The sequence below is a fragment of the Vombatus ursinus genome, unplaced genomic scaffold (genome assembly GCF_900497805.2).
Source record: "Vombatus ursinus unplaced genomic scaffold, bare-nosed wombat genome assembly UNPS02015255.1, whole genome shotgun sequence".
In the NCBI taxonomy this organism is placed as follows: Eukaryota; Metazoa; Chordata; class Mammalia; order Diprotodontia; family Vombatidae; genus Vombatus; species Vombatus ursinus.
Genome location: NW_020955033.1, coordinates 8717132 through 8739274, shown reverse-complemented (window position 1 = coordinate 8739274; position 22143 = coordinate 8717132). Strand labels below are relative to the sequence as shown.

Genomic DNA, 22143 nt, shown 5'->3' with positions numbered 1-22143 from the left:
AAATTTTTAAAGCTCTTTTGTAAACCTTAAAGCACTGTTTAAGTGCCTATTATTATTGTATCTTTTTTAACCTTTGTAGATGTTTACAAGTAAAATGAAATTAGTCTGTTGAGAACCAAAGTAAGTATGAAGTTTTCTTCTCTTGACTTCATGGGGATACTATCTAGTCAAAACTAATTATTTTAAGGTATTTCTCAATTTAAAAAAACAACTTTTCCTGTACATACCCATTTATATGTTTAAAGTGTTTCTCAAATATGGGGCTTTAGGTGTTTTTGTGTAGCAAGAAGAAACCTCAAATATACTAGTTTTCCTAGAACTTTGCTCATTTTTGTCGTTCTACTTTCTATATGACTAAACATGTGATAGGTTTAGTTCTCATGTCAGTAAAAATTTCTAGAAGTATATGGGCGTGCTTATTACAAACCAGATAGGTTTATATTATATTTTATTGATGTGCTTTTATGGGCATGTTATCCCTTTTACTATTTTTCTGATGATATCCTTTTACATACAAGAGATGAGGATCAAAAGAATGAGAAGGCCCCCAGTCTTTTAGGTGGACAGCCTTCAGGGGTAGATTGATGAGGGGATGTGAACGAGAGTCTTTTTTAAAAATTTATTTGTTTTTATAATTTTTTATTTATTTTTGTGAACAAGAGAATTGCCGGATGGGCAGGCATAGATCACAGAGTCATAGGTCTAGAGATGGAAAGGACCTGAGAGGACATCTAGTCCAATCCCCTTGTTTTGGCTGATGGCAATGAAGTAACTTGCCCACCATCACAAGGGTAGTAAACAATCAGGGGCAGGATGAGAAGCCAAGTCTTCTCACTACAGAATTGGTGATTTTCCACTTTATCACATCTTTAGAGTCCATATCGCCATTGCTTAGGTCACAGATCCATTGCACTACAAAAGACTGGTTCAAAATTTCTGATCTTTGTTTACTGCAGCTGGCATAGGAGTCATGCTTAGTGATTACTTAGAACACCAAAGATTAAGTGACTTGCTTAGGGGAATACAGCTTGTATGTGTCAGAGGCATAATTTGAACCCAGGTCTTCCTGGCTTTTAGGCCCGTCCTCTAACCACTACTCACACGTCCTCTGTAGAAGATATTTAAGCCATCTTAAAGAGACCTTGCAACTCAAAAGTTTCATGAGTCTGTGAACAATGATGGAGAAATGTTAAGGAGTGACCAAGGGAAAGTAGGAGAAGTAGAAGAAAGCTCAAGAAACAAATTGCAGAAACATGATGTTTCTTAATTCATTTGGCTCAGTTTTTATAAATTTGGCCCCAGACATCCATACCAAATAAATTCATTGATGAGTATTTATGGAGTTGTACTGACCTTTTTCCCTTTCCTTCCTCTCCTCTCCCCCATAGTTTGCTTTGGAATAAAATTAGCATTGAAGCTCCATACCTGGCTATATCCCTCATGCTCTTAGTCTTTGTTAAGGCCCTGGACCACAGAGGGGTCAATAAAAAGGAGTCATAGCTTGGGTAGAGAATGTGCATTGACACCTGTGCTCGCAGAGTGAACATGCTAAAATCCTAAGAATTCTGTGATTATGGAGTTTCTTTTGTACAAGTTGAGAATGAATTACAAATTATTTTATTCTGAGTCTTTGCTTCAGCAATGGGATGAAAAGCCTATAGGTCTTCATTCTCATGTTAGCAATGGCTAACCCCGCTTCACTCCTCTCTGGGCTGACTTCTAACTTTCCAGTCAGCTTTCTCCACCATGCTTTAGCAGCTTCTCATCCTGACAGATTCCACCATCCCTGTGACCCTTTCCCCTGTTTGGTGGTTTCCTTCCAGGACCTCTATTTTAAAGTAAGGCCACCCATTTTCATTCATTCATTGATTCATTCATTCTTCTCTAACTCTGTTCCTGACTTTCTGGACTTTTTTCTCCACCATTGTTCTCCTACTTCCACTGCCCTTTTTCAGCTTCTTTTTTTTTATGTTGTCTTCTCTCATTGGACTTCCCTTTTTGCTTTTGTACCTCGAGTACATAGCACATTGTAATAAATGCCTCTTGCCTATACACATATACATTAGTTCAACCTTCTCATACCTTGCATACATCTAAAACTGTTTAAACAGCCTTTCCTTCGCTGCTCCCCTCTCCCTCAGCAATCCAACCAATCCCATTCTATTCACGGGGGCAAAATTTGCTTTCTTTGCCAGCTTGGTTTAGAAAATTTTTTTCTTCCTGAAAGATTATGGAAATCATAATAGCATTCCTATATTGAAAACTTAGAAGGAATACAGTCATTCATTTAGCTAGATTACTAAACATAGCTGACATAGAAAAATAAAAACTTTCAAGAAATGGTTATATGCCATAGAAAAATAAACAAAAACAAAACATCAATCACAAACCTCAGATTTCCTGAAAATGGTTTCCAAACACCTTTAATGGTAGTAGAAAATGAGATCTAATGCTTTTTTTCCCCTCCTCTGGCCTAAGTGACATAACAAACATTTCTATTAAAATGTTTCCTGTTTACTTGTGTGCTAAATATAACATTGTCTGGTGAGGAGAAGCTAAAATCTTCTTTATTACAACTCAACTGTTTGACTAGTTTTGTTTCTAAGATTTACTTGTAAAATATTTTCCTAAGTGGACATTTTGATTAGTTAAGCCCTATAGCTGGTGGAAAGAGTTCTGACCAGGAGTCAGCACACCTGGACCTCACTGCTGACTCTTTCACTTTAGCTCTTTGAATCACAGAGAGGTTAAGTGAACTGACAAAACTAATTACTCTTTCTATAAAAGTAAGAAGAGTAATTCCTGTCATTATGATATTTACCTCTTTTGGCTATTGTTAAAAATATATATTATTTTTAATACCAGTATCATGATGGTATTTGTTATTTTTGAAGGTTATATATTGAATTTATTATAGACTATAAAATAAAATAAAGTTCTACATAATGGAGATTTGCAGTTTTATGAGACATTCTTTTTCCCCTGTTCTGTAATATATATAGAAACACTCATTTTATTTGATACTAAGTTCAGAACAAGAGGAAATGAGGAAAAAATGATTTTCCCACATAAATTTTGTAATAATTTTGTCTAATACAGTAAAGGAGAAAGGCAGAATGGCAAAGTGGATGGCGAGCTGGCCTTGGAGCCAAGGTGACCTGAGTTCAAATCCTACCTATTGGCTGTGTGAATCTGGGCAAGTCATCTAATCTCCCAATGCTGTGGGAAACTCTCTAAGACTACTAATTGCAGAGATAGTACTAACTTGAATTCATAAAGTGAGTTTCTATATACCAGTGTATTCACAGGTCCAATCTCTATCCCTAACTATAAAGAAAGCCATACAGTTTTCAGATAAAGAAGTTAAGTCTATCTACAGTCATATGAAAAAAATGCTTTAAATCACTATTAATTAAAACAACTCTGAGGTACCACATCACACCTATCAGATTGGTTAATATGACACAACAAGAAAATGATAAATGTTGGAGAAGATGTGGGAAAATTGGAACACTAATGCATTTTTGGTGGATTTGTAAACTGATCCAACCATTCTGGAGAACAATTTGGAACTATACCCAAAGGGCTATAAAACTGTGGGTATCCTTTGATCCAGCAATACCATTACCAGGTCTGTATACCAAAGAGATCATAAAAAAAGGAAAAAGGACCCACATGTACAAAAATATTTATAGCAGCCTTTTTTGTGGTGGCAAAGAATTAGAAATTGAGGGGGGCTGTCCATCAATTGGGGAATAACTGAACAAGTTGTGGTATATGAATGTAATGGAATATTATTGTTTCATAAGACATGATTGTGCAGACAGATTTTATTTTATTTTGTTTTTGTTTTTTTAGTAGTACAGTTATTTTTTTTTGTTTTATTGTTGTTTTTAAATTTTATTTATTTTTAGTTTTCAACATTTACTTCCACAAGATTTTGAGGTCCAAATTTTCACCCCATCTCACCCCTCCCCCCACCCCAAGATGGCATGCATTCTGACTATCCCTTCCCCTAGTCTGTCCTCCCTTCTATCTCTCCCCCCCCTTCTCTTATCCCCTACCCCTTCTATTTTCCTGTAGGGCAGGATAGATTTCTTTTTGTTTGTTTGTTTGTTGGTTTGTTTGTTTTGAGAAGAGAGAAAGGTCTAACATTAATTTTTTTTTCAACCCGATGATGAGCATTTATTTCCAGATTTAATTGGACTGGTTCTTACACAGCGCCCACATTATTTTTTTTATTCCTTTTATTTTTTATTATTTTGATTTATCAATAATCACTTCCATATGCTTTTGAGTTTAAAATTTTTCTCCCCTTCCTCCCCATCACCTCCCCAAGACAGCACACAATCTGATATAGGCTATACATTTACATTCATATTAAACATATTTTCACATTAGTGATGTTGTAAGTAAAAATTAAAACCAATAAGAGGAACCATCAGAAAGAGGAAACAAAACTCAACAGGAGAGGAAAAAAATAGCTATTCAACTTCCATAGTTCTTTCTTTGGATATGGATAGCATTTTCCATCACAAGGCCTCTGGAGATGTCTTAGATCCTTGTATTGCTGGGAAGGGTTAAGTTTATCAACATTAGTCATCACACAACGTGGCTGTTATTGTGTACAGCATTCTCTTGGTTCTGCTCATTTCACTCAGCATCAGACCATACAAGTCTTTACAGGTTTTTCTGAAGTCAGCCTATTCATCATTTCTTATAGCACAATAGTATTCCATCACATTCATATACCACAACTTGCTCAGCCATTGCCCAATTGATGGGTATCCTCTCAATTTCCAATTCTTTGCCACCACAAAAAGAGCTGCTATGAATATTTTTGTACATGTGGGTCCTTTTCCCATTTGTATGATCTCTTTGGGATATAGCCCTAGAAGTGCTATTGCTGGGTCAAAGGATATTGTGGAGGCAGATTTTAGAAAAACCTGGAAAGACTTGCATGAATTGATACTGAGTGAAATGAGCAGAACCAGAACAACATTGTACATAGTAACAGCAACATTTTGCAATGATTGATTTTGTTAGATTTAGCTCTTCTGAGCAATGCAATGATGTAAGACAGTTCCAAAAGACTCATGATGGAAAATGCTATCCAAATCCAGAGAAAGAACTATGGAGTCTGAATGCAGATGAAAGCATACGATTTTCTCTTTTGTTTTTTTGTTTGTTTTTTTCTTTCTCATGGTTTTTCCCTTTGGTTCTGATTCTTCTTTCACAACATGACTAATGTGGAAATATGTTTAATATGATTAGCCTACCGGTATAGCCTATATCAGATTGCATGCCATCTTGGGGAGAGAGGAGAGAAGGGGGGAAATTTAGAACTCAAAATCTTATAAAAGTGAATGTTGAAAACTAACTAACTAAATAAATAAAGCCATGGATATTTTTGCTGGTATAGCATTGAATCTGTAATTAACTTGAGAAGTATGAACATTTTTGAGAGACACCTTGTCTGTCCTTTCTACACGCAAGGGATAGCCCTTCAGGTGGTCATTTTTTTTAAACCAATTTTATAATGTTTGGATTTTTTATGTTTTATTGATGTTTTGTTTTTAACAGTAAAAACATTTATAAGTTACTCCTACTTCTGAGAGATCTCTTACAACAAAATAAAACAAAAGCAAAAAAATAGTGACCTCATCTGAAAGCACATACATTTTGCATCTGTGACATCCACCTCAACTCTTTTTTTTAAATGAACAGAAATTTGTTTTCTCTTTCTCATTCGACCGTCCAACCCATTGAAAAAAGAAAAGAAAAACAAATTTCTTGTAACAAATATGCATACTCAAGCAAAGCAAATTCCCTCGGTGGCAGTGTTTATTATTAATGAGTGATTATATTGAGGCAAGAATTTAAGGAATGGAGAGACAGTATGATAGAATGGATTGCAGGCCCACCTTGGAGTCAGGAAGACTTGGCTTCTAACACATTGGATAGGTGACCATGGGCAAATCACTTAATGTGCCAAGCAGCATCCTTAAGATATTAAGTTGTTAACAACCTCCCTGCCCCACAAAGACATTAAAGAGTCTGTCCAATCCTCAGAACAAAACAAAACAAAACCCAGAAACCAAACAACTTACAATACAGTTATAGGATGTGGTAATTTTCTACTAGTCCTTGGATTTTTAAAGTATTTTTTAAATTAATAAAACATATTCTTAGGTAAAACCTAATCTGTGTACACTTTGCAGAGTTGTCTTCTGATAGTTCCCTCCAAAATGATAATTGAGGGGCAGCTAGGTGGAGCTGTGGATAGAGCACTGGCCTGAAGTCAGGAGGACCTGAGTTCAAATGTGGCCTTGGACACATGACACTTACTAGCTGTGTGACCCTGGGCAAGTCACTTAACCCTGATTGCCTCACCAAAAAGCAAAAATTAAAAAAAAAAATGCTTGGTGACTGACAGGAAGAGGAAATCTACCTCCTTTTGAGACAACTCATTCTACTTTTGAACAATTTTAGGAAGTTCTCTCCTCTCAAAGTCTGCTTTTTTGAGGCTTTCACTCATTAGTCCTGGTTAGGCATCTGGAGCCAAACAAAGCAAGTCTAATACCTCTTCAAAATGGTGTCTCTTCAAATACCTGAAGGCAGGCAACATATTCTCCTCAAGTCTTCTTTTTTCCCGGACTAAACATGTCTAGCTTCTACAACCAGTTCTCCTAGGTCATAGACTCAAGGCCTTTATGTCCTGGTTGCCATCCTCTGGATAGTCTCCAGTCTTTCTGGGACCTTTCTGAACTGTGGTGCCCAGACCTGAACATGATACTCTAGATGACGTCTGACCTTATCCCTGGAAGCTCTTCCTTCTTAATTCAGCTCAAGATTGCATTAGCATTTTTTGGTGGACACATCAAAGAGGTGACTCACATTGGATTTGCAGTCCACTAAAACCCCCAACTTTTTTTCAGAACAATTGCTATCTAACTATGCTTGTCCAGTCTTAAATTTGTGAAGTTTATTATTTCTTTTTGTACGAAAGTGCAAGATTTGACATTTATTCCTAATGAATTCCCTTTTGCTAAATAGATTCAGGCCAAGGTGCTAAGCTGTTCAGATCCTTTTGGATCCTGCCTCTGCCAGCCTCTGTGTTCTCTATTTCTCCCAGCTTTGTGACATCTCTGATTATTTGATGAACTTGTCATTTCTGCCTTTATCCAAGTCATTGATAAAAATGTTGAATAGCACAGGGCCAAGCCTGGAGCACTTAGCTGGGATCTTTTGCCATACTGATATTAGACCATAACAACTGACTATACAGCCAGTTATGAATTCAAGGGCTTGTCTTATCATTTAATCTTTGTCTATCTTGTCTGCAAGAATTGTAGAAGTTACTCTATCAAAAGCCTAAATCTAGGTAGCCCATATCCACAGCATTCTCCTCATCTATTAATTTAATAATCCTGTCAAAAAAAGGAAATGAGGTTAATGACCTGTATTCCCCATTTCCCTTTCTACATGTTCCTCAATCATTACTTACTGCAGAATATTCCTAGGAATCGAAGTCAAAACTACAGACTTGTGTTTGTTTTAGATATGTCTTAGATGTTAGACTCTTATCAAAGATATTTGAAGCACAGACCCTCCCCATTACCACCACCCTTAGTCAACAGCTTCCTTTCTTATCCCTGTAGCTTTTCATTCTAATTTGAAAGATTTTTAACAAAATGACCTTAATGTCTTGACCAGGTTAGCCCCCTGCTTAAAAACGTTTCGTGGTTCCCTGTTGCCTATAAGATAAGACAGTAATTCCTTACCCTAGAATTTTAGGTCCTCCACTAAATGACTCCACCCTACCCTCATAGCGATATTTTGTGCCCTTCCCTTCCTGCACCCACATTGTAGCCACACTTGACTTCTCGTTGTCACTGTCTCTGCACATTTTCAAAGGCTGTTCCTCACGCCTGAAACATTGTCTTTCAAAATTTTCCCAGAGTACCTTATCTGATCTCTCCTTTGTCCCATCTATCTTTGTAGTATATATATTTGTGCACATGCCCTATCCCCACTAAGAAGAATATAAACTCCTCAAGGTCAGACACTGTGTCTCATTTTATCTTTGAAGACTGGGTTTCTAACACAAGGTGTTGCCACAATGTGTGGCACTTACTGGATGCTTGCTGAATTTATAGAACGGGTCTCAACTCCCATTCTCAAGCCCTTTTCAGTAGCTTATTTCATTGAAGAAGGTTAACAAACACACTTTTAACTCCTACCATGTAAGTATTCTATAGTTTACATTAATCCCCCATAATATAATCTACAATGCCATATATATTTGTGGCTAGCATTTCAAGTTACTTATATGAATTATAGAATTTTCCAGTGAGAACACATCAAATTCTTGAACAGATATTTTAGATGGTAAATTTCCTTCTCTTTAATGCTGTTTTCATGGGATCTCTGGATTGGAAGAGACCCTACAGGTTATTTTATCTAATCCCTACTTGAGCACAAATCCCCTCTTCTGCATTTCCAACAAAGTCATCTAGTTTTCCATGAAGATCTCCATTGATGGGGAATATACCACTCCCTACTCTCAACTCACACAGCCATCCCACGTGTTTAAGCAGTTGTCAAATCTTGTTTCAAAAGATCTTGCATACATTCCCCCTTTTCTCCACCCTGATTCCACCTGGCCACCATCCTAATAAAGTTTCTTATCACCATTCACCATGGGGACTATAGCAGTACCTTTCTAGTTTATTTCCCTGCCTCAAGTTTCTCTCCACTCCAATCCAATTTCCACTCAGCTGCCAAAATGATTTTCCTAAAGTGCAGATCCATGTCATTCCCCTTCCCAATAAATGCCAGTGGCTTCCTTTTGCCTCCAGGATCAAATATAAAGTCCTCTGTTGACACTGAAAGGCCTTCACAACCTGGTCTCTTTCCACCTTTCCAGTATCCTTGTTTTTGTTAAGTTTTTCCTTATACCATGCTGAAATCTGCCTCTTAGCCATTTCCACCCACTGCTCTTAGTTCTGGTTTGCTGTGAAGGGAGATGGAGAATTTGTGCTGGATGTAGCCCAGGAGATTTAGTACTTGAGAAGTCTGCTTGTCCTGTGTTGGGAGGGAGGGAGGTAGAAATCTAACTGGAACCTGGGGGAGTGAGAGAGCATGTACCCAGGGTGTAGATTTTGAGGTAAATGGGGGTGGGGGGAAAGGTAACCAGGGATGGTATAGATCAGTGTAGTAGGCTGCATAATCAGGGACATGGTTGGGGAGGGGCCTTACCAAGGGATGGTGTCCTCTCTGACACCTGCAATAAGTGTCCTTATTCCAAGAGTGAGGCACAATGGAAAAGGGAAATCCATGGAGCAAGCCCTACAAAGCAGTGGCAGAAACCATTGAGAGGGAAAAGCCTAGAATGGATATATTGGAAGCTTTGATTACATGAGGAATAGAGAAAAGAGAGATACCAGATAATTATAGGGGCCGTGAATCAGAGAACTGGGTTCTATAGTAAACAGAAAGAGAGGATGGATAATGAAAAGTGAGAGAAATACTTTTTGGAAAGCAGCACAAAAAATGAAATTTAGAAAAATTAATGAATAAAACTAATTTTCAGGGAGGAGAGGAAGAGGGAATCTGTTTGGCAAACTGAGAGGAAAAAAAAAAGGATGGAAGGGAGGGAAGGATTATATAACCAGATAAAAGCAGGAGAGAAAAAAAGGATCCAATAATTAAAATCCAAAGGGAAAGGAGTATCAAATGAGAGGGTTGAAGGGAAGAGAACCATGGGGAACAGAGCCACCTTACAAAAGGTCAAGGTGAAGTAACTGAAGGAACATAGTATTGTATTTACAGAAGAAGAGGAGGAAAAATCATAACCTGAAAAAAAATATTGTAGATAAAGGAAAATTTAAACCTAACTCTCATAACTTTAAATGTGAATGGATTAACCAATGCAATAAAATTAAAAAGAGTGACAAATTGGCTAAGCAGAAAACCCCCTACAATCTGTCGCTTACAAAGAAACTCATTTTAAAAACAAAGACATATACAAGTTAAAAGTGAGGGGATGGGAAAAAAATTTAGTATGTATTAAGTAAGTTTTCAGAAAGCAGAAGATACAATCATGCTATCTGATAAAGTAAAAACAAACATCCAAAAAATAAAGAGGGATAAACAAGGAAACTATATTATGCTGAAAAGAACTATAGACAGCAAACCAATATTAGATATAGATATGGATGTAGAAAATAACAAAAACATAGGAAGCAACAATAGAAAGGGAAACCCCATTCCAAATAATTGCAAAACTGCATAGAATATCTGGGGACTGACCTACCACATTACATGAGGAACTTGTATAGATTCAATTACAAAGTCTTCCTTAAAGAAATAAAGAACAATTTAAATAGTGGGAGGAATATTCAGTACTCACAGCCAGGCTGTTCCGATATAATAAAAATGACAATACTACCAAAATTAATTTGTACTTTTAATGCTATAGCAATCGAATTACCAAGCAGAACTTTATAGACCTTGACAAAATAATTACAAAATTCATTTAGAAGAATAAAAGATCTAGAATATCAAGGGAAATGATGAAAAGAAGTAAGGATGAGAGGGGACTAGCATTTCCAGACCTCAAACTATTTTATAAAGTAGTAGTAGTCATCATAACCATCTGGTGTTCATTAAAAAATAGAGATCAATGGAACAGAATAGACAAGGGAGAATCATTGGTGACCACAGAGAAGTTTTAGTACTGGGCTCAGAAGTCAGCTTTGAAATGGACTGTGGAGTTCATAGGATGGTGAGAAAATAGAAGTGCATGTTGACTTCTCTTTTTAGAAATTTAACAGTGAAGGGGAAGATATAGGATGATAGTCTAAGTGAATGAATGGCATTGTCAAGGTAAGGTTTTTAAGTATAATGGAGATCGTTTATTTGTGTACATCTGGAAAAGAGCCAGTACATGAGGAGTAATCAGAAAGAGAAGGGAATGATTGGTATGGCAAATTACGCTTTTCATTCTATAAGCATTTATTAGTTTCACTCTGCTAGGTACAAACAAGATAGTCCCTGCCCAGGGGGCTATTTTACAGAGGGAGGGATGTGGTATGTACATAGAAAAGTAAATACAAGAAGTAAGTAAAATATTAAAAATAAATGTAAAGTAATTTCCACATCCGGATGAGTGGAGGCAGGGAGAGACGTAAGTTGGGAAGGTGCCATAAACTGGGGAGATCAAGAAAGGCTTCTTATTATAACAGGTAGCCATTAGCTAGGCCTTGAATGGAACTAAGCTTTCCATGAAATTAATGTGAAAAGAAGGCACGTGAGACATGAGATAAAATCTGAGGTAAAGTATAGGCAACAGTTTGTAGCATAGTTTTTAGGCTATCCTGAAGAGTATGTGAAGTGGAATAATTGATAATAAAATGGGAAAGTAGGTTGCATCCAGGTTAGGAACGCTTTTAAATGCCAAACAGAAGAGTTTATGTTTGATCCTGTATGTAATAGGGAGACACTGGAGTTTATTGAGTAGAGAAGTGACATGGTTAGTTGTGGGCTTTAAGGCTATTACTTTGGCAGCTGTGAAGGATGTATTGGAGAAGTACTTGGTAGGGAAACCATTTAGAGGCTATTGTAATAGTTCAGACTAGTGGTGATGAGGGCCTGAACTGGAGGAAACTGTAGTATAAGTAGAGAGAAGAGGATGAATTCAAGAGGTAATATGGAGGTGAAATTGATAAGACAACAACCAGTTAGCTGTGGGAGGTTAAGGAAAGTGAAAGGTCAAGGATGGTTCCTAGATTGAGAATCTGGGTGACTAGAAGATTGATGATGTCCTCATCAGAAATAGGGAAGTGGAGGGTATTGAGTTTAACACAAAAGGTAAAGAACTCAGTTTTGGACATGTTGCATTTGGGATACCTATAGAATATTAAAGTGGATTTTTACAACAGACAGTTGGCAATATGGCATTGGATTTCAAGAGATAAATTAGTCAATGAGCCTATATTAAGTGATTACTGTGTACTGGCTTTGTGCTAAGTGCTTGAGATGCAAAGGGAGGCAAAGACATGGTTCCTGCCCTCAAGGAGCTAACATTGTAGTGGGGGAGATGACATGCAGAGATCCATATGTATATAAGATATATTCAGAGTAGATGGAAGATGATCTTAGAAGGGAGACACTAACAGCTGGGTGGGGAATGAAGACCAGGAAAGGTCTTCTGCAGAAGGTGAGATTTTAGCTAAATTTTAAAGGAAGCCAGGGAAGATAAGAGGTATGGAGGAAGAACATTCCAGGCATAGGAAACAGTCAGTACAAAGGCATAGATTTATAGGTTTAGTGTCAAGTAGATCTATGTGTCTGAATCACAGAGTACATGAAGGACATTAATGTATAAGAAGACTGGAAAAATAAGAAGGGACCAGGTTGTGAAGGGCTTCAAATGACAAAGGACTTAATATTTGGTCCTGAAAGGGACCAAAAAGAGAGGTGTTGGCCAAGTAAGGCTATGCCTTAGAAAAATCACTTTGTTATTAGAATGGAGGATTGATTGGAGTGGGATAGAAATTTGAAGGAGACCACTGAAAAAGCTATTTCAGTAGTGCAGATAAGAGTTAATAATAGTCATAATAATAATAATAACAGCTAACATTTATATAGCTCTTACCATGTGCCAGGCTAAGAACTTTACAATTTCTATCTCATTTGATTCTCACAACAGCCCTTGGGAGGTAGATGCTATTATTACATTTTATAGATGAGAAAACCAAGCAAAGTGAAATGTCCAGGGTCACACTGCTAATAAGTCTGAGGCCAGGTATGAACTCAAGTCTTCCTTTTTCCATGCCTGGTGCTGTATCCACTGTGCTATGTAGCTGTCCATGGGATGAGGACCTATATAAGAATGGTGGCTGTCTGAAGGGAGAGAACAGAGCATATAAGAGACATGTGAAGGTAGACATGAGATCTGACAACAGATTGGATATGTGAGCGACGGACCAATGATGACACCAAATTTGGAAACCTAGGTAGCCAGAAAGATGGTAGCCCCTCAGCAATTACAAGAAAGTTGGGAAGACGGAAGAGTGTTTTTGTGAGTGTGTGTGTGTGTGTGTGTGTGTGTGTGTGTGTGTGTGTGTAAGGTTTTAAGATAATGGGTCCTGTTGAGTTTTAGATACCTGTGAGACATCCAGATAAAGCTGTTAAAAGAGCAGTTGCTGATTTAAGACTGAAGCTCAGGAGAGATGCTAGGCCTGGATGTATAGATTTGGGAATCATCTGCATAGAGATAATGGTGGATCCAATGGGAGTCACTGAGATCACTCAACAAGATAGTCCAGAAGGAGAAGAAAAGCCACTCTAAGACCCTTAGGGGACTCCAGCATTTTGATAATTATACAGGATGATAAAAATAACTCTCCTATATCTGTTGGAAGTATGTAAAGCATTTCAATATATTATGTCATTTGAGCCTTGTAACCACCCTTTGAAATAGTTGCTTTATGTATTGTTCCCATTTTACAGATGAGGAAATAGACACAGGCAGAATTTTAACTCATCCAGTCACACAATCTGTGTTCAAGACAAAAGTTAGACCAAGATATTCCTGTCTCCAAGTCTAAGACCCTCTTCACTACATATGATGCTTCCTCTTACAGGTTTTAAAAGACAAGCTCATAGGATTTTAGAGCTGGAATGAATCTCAAAGATAAGCCTAATCTCATAATTTTACATATGAAGAAACTGAGGCCCACAGAGATTAAGCAGTTTGTCCAGGGATAGGTACAGAGGTAGTAAATAGTAGAAGTTCAGATTCTAATTCAGTCCCCACTGACCTCTGATCTAATGTCCCCTCACAAATCATACCCAGAGACAGAAAGTTATACATAAGACTAAAAGTGTGACTTCACTTCATAACCTCAGAAGCATTCTTCCTGGCATTAACAAATTGAATTTTTATGTAGTTAAAGAGAAGTATGGACTCAAACTACCATGTTTTCTGACAAAAACAACTCTAAAATGCAAAACAATTGCATTTCTTTGCAAATGGTCTCTTAATCTGATTGGTCTTTTCCCCAGTAAAGTTGAATTCATGGCATTTAACTGGATTTGATTATCAGACAGACATGTTGCTTGTGTGTTTTTTATAATAGAGGGCTTAGGCAAGTCCTCTTGGGATCTCCATGGTGAAGTGTGACCCAGTTTTTAGAACAGAAGAGTGAGAAGCAAACAGCTTCCCAATTCTGGTTCCAGCTTCCTCTGTACTTTTGAATAAACGACTTGCCAATTGCTTTTCCTTCTTTTACGCGGTGTTAGTAACATTGACTGTCCATTAACACTTTAATCAATACTTTTGATGAGAAAATGAAAAATTTTCAGCCAATGTTTGGAAAGTCTTTGGATATCACAGTTCACTTAAAAGTGCTAAGCCATTGTTTTATGTTGGTAACAAACGACTTTGATGAATCAGTGAAAGAAGACCAGATTTATAGTTTGCAGGTACGTCATTTGTTTCTGAAAACCTGCTCTTTTTGGATATAGTCTTACATCACCTCTGTAACATGAAGAGTCCCCAAGGATTTATGACGTAAGAGTCCTGAAGCAGCTTCTGAACTTGGTTCAGTTAAAACTTCATTGCCAAGGCAGGAGACTGCTTTGGCCAAATACAAATGTATGTACTGCTGCCAAGTGATACAAATTTAATTGAAAAATAACATTGCTCACTATAAATTCATCAGATTTTCTCCCATCTTTTGATGAAGCTTAAAATATTCATTTACTATTTGTTCGCTTTTATTAACTGCCCCTTAGCCGATTTTGCATTCTTTGAGTTTAAAATGAAAACTACAACTTGAAACCAATAATATATCTTTAATTATTGATAGAAGCACAGTCAGCTCAGCATTCTATTTCATATTGCCATGGGATGGTGGAATTTTGAGTTATGACTTGATCAAGAATATTTAAAACTGTTTTGGAAACATTGAAAGTGAAATCTTCTATTGAAGGACATGTGAAGAATGAAAAGGAAATATGAGCATAAAATTCTGTATAAGTAACACACGTGTTGATAGGTTCAATTTACAGACAGGTGTTAAACATCTTTTAAGTGCATCGCAAAAGGTCACCAGTGATACTTCCTCCTGCCAAACTAGAAAGATTTCGAGTACAAGCCAAGTGTCAAAAGCTCATGCTTTTCACTAACAGATCTGCCTAGTTAAATTCAGGGAGACTCATTATCAGAGAACTGGCCATCAAGTGATGAATTCTTTTGGCCACAGAAGCTTGTGAAATAGTACTAAGGTATTGATGAAAGGGGTTTCCCCTTGCATCACTGGAGGAAATCCCTGCTCACTGGGATACAATGAAATCACTCACAGATTCTTACAGTATTGACGTATGTGCACTAAGGGACAGGCTAAATTTAGATGAGATGTTGGCCCTGCTTCTTCACGATCTTCCTAGTCTACCAGGAGACTAGGACTTATATATATATATCGCTGTAATACAAAATAATATTTGATATATACTTAGGAGTGGTAGCAATAAAATGCTTCCTGAGGCCTGAGAGTGAGGAAATAATTACCAAAAGGGAGATCAGAGGAGGCAGCATTTTAATTGAGTTTTACAGGATGGCTAGGGTCTGAAAAGGCTTTCCTTTAAAGGAAGAGGGGAAGACATTCCTAGAATAGACCAGCACTTCTTAAACTGTGGGTTGCGACCCCATGTGGGGTCGTGTAAGTGAATGTGGAAGTCATGAAAAATTTGGCAACAGCAATAGGTTTCTGAACACCCAACGACCAAAAACTAATTCAAAATCAAATGCTTAATGAATTGGAGGTGTTTCTGGTAGCACTTGCTTGTGTTGCATCATGTGGCTTCACTGCAGCCTTGGTTCTAAACACGTAACGTGTGCACTTTGCACTGTGCGTGCTGTCACACCACGCAACGCCAACGGATGCTGCCAGAAATACCTTGGATCAGATTCAAAACTATCGTATGTTATGAATTGCAGTGTTTTTACTGTACATCCAAAATCGTTAAATGAATTTTGGCTTGGGATTAGGACAGAATTTCCAACAATTTCTGAAATGGCCCTAAACATACTTCTACCATTTTGTGCTACATATTTATGTGAAGCCGCATTCTCAACAATGATGATTATAAAATCAAAATATCGATCAACTCTGAAAAACGTTGAAGATGCTCTACATCCTGCGGTATCAAATATTCCGCCAAGATTTAATTCTTCATGTAAAAATAAACAAGCACGTCCATCTCATTAGTATGCAAATTTGTTTTCATCTTTAATAAATGGTAAAATTACATGTATGCCAAAGAATTGTTTTTAAAATAAATTTCTTTATGATTTATTATCAATAAATGTTTGATTTGTGTACCTGTTTTATATACCCATACACCTAGGGTCACGTAAAAATTTCTCAGGCGAAAAGGAGTCACAAGTAGAAAAAGTTTAAGAAGCCCTGGAATAGACAGAAATGTGAGAAAGAGTTGTCTGAAAGGTAGGAAGAGAGCTAGGAGAGAATAGTGCATGGTACATAATATGCACTAGACATAATAGGTTTGTTAATTGACAGTTCAGATTTAAGCCCAAGTCTTCTGATCCAAAATCTATTACTCTTTCTAGCAGCAGCTCTATCTATCTATCTATCTATCTATCTATCTATCTATCTATCTATCTATCAATCTATCTATCTATCTAACAGATCAAGGGTCTGTTTGTCCTTGGAAATTATTCTCATGTCTCTTCTGCAATCCCTGTTCACCAAAATCCCTATTAATATTGGCCCTAGACTGTAGTACTATGCTGTGTACTAGACATACAGTATTTACATGAATTAGATTAGATGAGGTCCTTGCCCTCAAGAATCAAACAGTCTTGTAGCAATCATGCTAAGCCCAATACCCTTGGACACATAAAGTTTATATAAGACTCAGAGCCTGCTTTTAAGTATAAAGAAGGGCCATAAAGGAAATTTTCATGTCTTTGTGGAATTCAGTACCTTGGCCTCTCACCACACCTTTCCTTCCCCAAAAACAATTAATCTAGAATATGTGACTTAATGCTACCCAGGCAATGTGCCCGTTATCTTATTTAATAGTATAAATTTATGTGCTGGAAAAAAAACTTGCATAAGAGTGAAAATTATTCTCATAGCAACAGGCTGTGGGATGTAATCACTCACAGTGGGAGCTAATGCTTAAGACAGGAATCAGATATTCTCAGTGGTTAAAATGGGTGTTTGTACCTTCAAATATGACTAAATCTGAGACAAAGAACACAGAATTATTCCTACTAACTTTGTAAGAGATATAACAGTCAATAAATAGGAATAGAGATAGAACACTGAGGAGAACCCCTCCTCTACCATTTTATCATTAATTTAGAAATTAGAGGGTCTGGAAATGTGAAGCAGCCTAACAGGCCTTCTAGTAACACTCTTAGCCAAGCCATCACAAGGTGGGTAATAACTGTGTGGGGAGGGGGATGGAAGGGATAAGTGGTTAAGCCCTCTCTGTGGGAATTACGGATAGAACTGTAAGAAAGGGGTTCCTTAACCTTTTTTTAAATCACAAATCCCTTTGGTAGTCTGTGAAGCTTATTGATCCCCTCCTAGAACAATATATTTAAATGCATAAAAGAAAATATACATAATCACAGAGGAAACCAATTATATTGTAATACAGTTACCAAAATATTAAAAAAGCAAACAAAAAAACCTCCCAAACTCATAAGTTCATAAACTCCAGGTTAAAAACTCCTTTTATTTTTGGGGGGGGGCGTGAGGCAATTGGGGTTAAGTGACTTGCTCAGGGTCACACAGCTAGCAAGTGTTAAGTGTCTGAGGCCAGATTTGAACTCAGGTCCTCCTGACTCCAGGGCCGGTGCTCTATCCTCTGCCCCAAAAGCTGGCATTTTAGTTGGAACGTAAAGGAAGCCAGAAAACTCTGTTGGTGGAGATGAGGAAGAACAACATTCCAGGTATGGGGGACAGCCAGAGAAAGAGGCAAGAAATGGAGTATGTCATCTGTGGAATGGCAATGAGTCCAATGTCACTGGATAGAAGAGTACATGGTAGGGAGTAAGGTATAAGAAAACAGTGGAAAGGTAGGAGAGGCATTGCTAATTCTGTAGCAACCCCAAGTTTTCTTCTTACTCAAGGTAGGAGGGAGTGGACCTCAACTTCAGAGTAGTACTAAAGGTTGAGAGTGCTGTGTAAGTCCCTAGGGCAGGTGGGACTCATGAGAGAGTGAAAAAACTGACCATAACATCTTATAGGTTCGGGTGCAAGTCCTTTGTATTTTGTTGTCCTTGTGGAGGGGTATAAAGCCTACCCTATCTTTGATGTAATGTTAGCTTGAGCATTTGTCCGGGAATTGAAGTCCCTTTAACTTTTCCTTGAAGATTTTGACAGGAGCCAAATTGGTATGCTTCTGGGGAAAATAATGGGTAGGGACAAAACAATCCCAATTCTGATCCCATGAGAAACTTAAGGTGGAGATGTGAGTCAACAAGAGATTGTATGACCTGCTAGATTGAATGCACTCTATGTAAATGTAGAGCTTCAGTTGTGGACGCTTAGTTACCTAAGCTAGGCATTTTAATGTAATTTTTTTTAATGCATCTAGCCTTAAAACATCAGCTTAAGAAGTACTCGTTGAAATAATTATTGTGAAAGCTGTCAACATTGTTGACTTTAGACTGATTTTTAAATTGCCATTAAAGTGATCATTCTTCATATGCCAGATTAAGCAATATCTGTACATATGCATAATACAAATACATAATTAATTCTGTCAGACACAAACATAATTCTGTCTTATCTCTTCTTCTTATCCAGGCATAAGCTTCTTCTTCATGATAAAAGTGTTCCTATTATTATGAACACATACTTTTGCCAGAAAGTTGTCGTCAAAGAAGATTCAGAAAAACTTGATAAAATGCACTGTCTGGGGATATTGCCTATAAGAAGAAAAATCATTTCCTTGGCTCGGATGTTTAGATTTAAAAGCCAAATAAATGATATTGCTCAGGAATCAGAGGGACATCAGGTAAATTCTTCTTGGATTAGGAAAGTAAAGCTTTGTCTCAATATTGGTTGAGAAGATTTTGTGAGTCATTGACATCTTTTGTCTCTAAATAAATAAATAGCAAAACATGTTAGGGAGTTTTATTGTTCTTTACTGAATGGAAGAAGGATCTTTGACCCATCCAGGAACTTAGTGTTCAGTTGTATTCTATTCCCATTCTTTTTAATCTCCATATTATTATTCTGATTATGTTACATTTTACTCATTTATTTAATTATGTAAAAGTTAGGCTGTTTTCCTCAACTTAATACCAAATTACCTGGTCCATTTGTCAGACCTGTCTTAGGGATCTTAAAATGCTCCAATACTTTGGTTTCAGCTTCCTTCTGAAAGCTACTATTTTCTTTTGAGTGATACTAACTTCATAATTCGCTGCTCTTTGGTCTTTTGGTTGGATTTTAAACTATATAATGCTAGAATTAGAAGAAATGGAAGAATTGAGAAAGATTTATGAAGAAATGCATTCAGGGTTTTTATTCAGCTATTTTATAAGAGGTCAGGTAGAACATTTGAGCAGTAAACTCAATTATCAATGGAAATATTGAAGGGAAATGGTTATGATGGAGAGAGATCTATTAATCTTTTATTAATTTATATAATATATGGGATTTAAAATAGTTTAAGGTAGATTAAAGCTCTGAATATAAAAATGAAAGACATTATTTGATTGAATTAAAAGCATTTATAACGTATTTACTAAGCATCAAGCATAGGAGATGTATTTATCTAGACAGTGCCTGCCCTTGAGGAGCTTACATTCTAATAGGGAGAGATAAAACACTTAAGGAAGTAATGCACAGAACTGGGAAGACAGAATAATGCTGAGAGGAGCCTAAAGGAAGTTAGTTGACAAGTCCTTTCCAGAAGCAGTGGTCATATTGATTTGATCACTGTTCTCAGAGTAACAGGTGAGTTACTCTGTTACAGAGACAGAGGGGAAGAGTTGGAATACTTTGATGGCAAAGGTTCAGATGGAATGTGAAATATGGTATTTTGTCTGGAACTGGATACATTAATATTTTATTAATTTAATTGGTTTTTAGTTTATTGATTTTAGTTTAGATTAATTTGTATTTGTATTAGTTTATGGAGTAGGTCTAACTTGTTTTCACTGGCTGATTCTGGAATCAGTACAAAATATCCCCAGGGCTGTGGTTCCAGAGCTGAGTGGATTAAGTCACTGAAGGTTCAATCTCAGGAAGAACAAAAAGATAAAAATATGTAGGACAATAATAATAATAGGTTACACTTCTCATTGTTCCCTCTGTTCTCTCTGCTTATAATATCTGTCCCAGACATTAATAGTTGAAGTAGTGGAATCCAAAACAACAGTTCTATCTTGGAGACCATTGTGTTCCATGATGTCTTTAATGTTACAGTTTTCTTGGTTGAACATAGAGCCATTAAGTTTCTAGGATATACTCTGTTTGATGAATACCTTTTAAATCACTTTATCCTTAAAAAAAAATGGAAACAAGTTGAAATTTCCCTGAGTATAACAATGATAAATATAACCTCCTTGAGGACAGGGACTGTTTTTATTTTTTCTTTGTACTTCACATAGGGTTTGACACATATTAAGAGCTTTGCTGATTGATTATTGATAATGAAAATGCCAGTAATAAGTTAAATCCCAGTTATTTCTCTTGAATGTCTTTGCCAGATAATGTGCACTAATGTAACTACTACCAGGACTGGCGGACCCCATGACTTCCAAGAAACAAAACAGTACATTCCAGCGCAGCTCTCTATAAGTGACTCCCTCCTGGATGTGGTTGAAAGCCAGGGAACAGCCAGATGGAAAGGAGTGCAGGTCCAGGTGGTGGTGCAAAGAGTATATTACCTTCCTATAAGGGATGTCTCCAGATATCAACAAGGAAACAGCTCTGCCCAGTTGGCTGCCCCATTGGGAAGTGCAGACCTTCACAGTGCTCGGTGAGTTGCCCAAAGAACCTTGGCATTCTGGTACCATAAGCTAGGTATTTCCTTTCATGTGAAGGAACTGCAAGGTCCTATTTCTCAACTCAACTCTTTGGAGCAAATGTTTAGCTAGGCCTAGGAACCTTATGGGTTATATGAGTTGGAAAAATAAATTAATAAACAACTGCTTTGGAGACTTAAGTGGTAAGCCAAGCCCATCTGGAAGGCAACACATTTATATTTGAACCTGGTGCATTAAGAGGGGTTACTTTTGATAAAGAAGATTTTTGTAGTTATAATGTGTAGTTTTTAAAACAGAATAGTTTACACATTCTTTTTTCAGTATCTTCCTATTGTTTATAGGATAAAATACAAATTCCTTAGCTGGCTATTTAAAGCCATCTATTATCTGGCTCTAAACTGCCTTATTTGGCATTATTTTTCTTCATATGTTCTGTATTCCAGCAGTTCAGCCATACTGGACTGTTTAACTGTCCCTCATTCTCTCATATCTGTGCATTCATGCAGATTATCTCTTTTGTCTGGATATCACTCTCTCTTTATTTCCACCTTTCTAAGTCCTTCTTTTTTTTTTCCAAGGCTCAGCTCAGGTGATATTGGCTTCATGAAACCTCCCAGAGTCCCTTCAAATAAAAATATTCTCTTCCCCCCGTTGTCCTCTCCAGCCCTCAGTTACCTCATTAAATGAAGGTATTGAATGCAGTGATCTCAAAGTTCTGTTCCAGTTCCGTAGCTATGATTCTATAATCACATGGATGTTACCTTTCATTCAGAAGGAGCCTAAGAGATTTCAAGCATTCTAGCAGAGATACCTTCACTACTACTCTTGGCCAGGACTGGAGACATTTGGAAGCAGTACTTACTTATACTTACTACTTACTTATACTTATTACAATCAAGTACTTAATTTTTTAATAAAGTGGAGCTAGAGAAATTTTGGAGTAAAATATTAGAAAATAAGCTTTCTTGCACATTGCATGTAAGAAACATTTTTATTAATGCTTAATTTAAATTCACCCATAATTTAATATTTAGAGGGGGATAGAAATATCACTAGCATCACAATTTTCTCACAAAAGCCCCTAGTCATATTTT

General features: G+C 37.0%; 1 protein-coding gene across 4 annotated transcripts in view; it reads left to right on the top strand.

Moving 5' to 3' along the window:
• The window catches only part of LOC114031900 (DNA repair-scaffolding protein-like), a 556996-nt gene that overhangs the window by 307562 nt on the left and 227291 nt on the right, over window positions 1-22143 (top strand). For all 4 annotated transcript variants that reach the window (XM_027847097.1, XM_027847098.1, XM_027847099.1 and 1 more), the window contains exons 9-10: window positions 18858-19068; window positions 20771-21042. In XM_027847097.1, the coding sequence (XP_027702898.1) occupies window positions 18858-19068; window positions 20771-21042 (483 nt within the window). The remainder of the gene's footprint in view (window positions 1-18857; window positions 19069-20770; window positions 21043-22143) is intronic.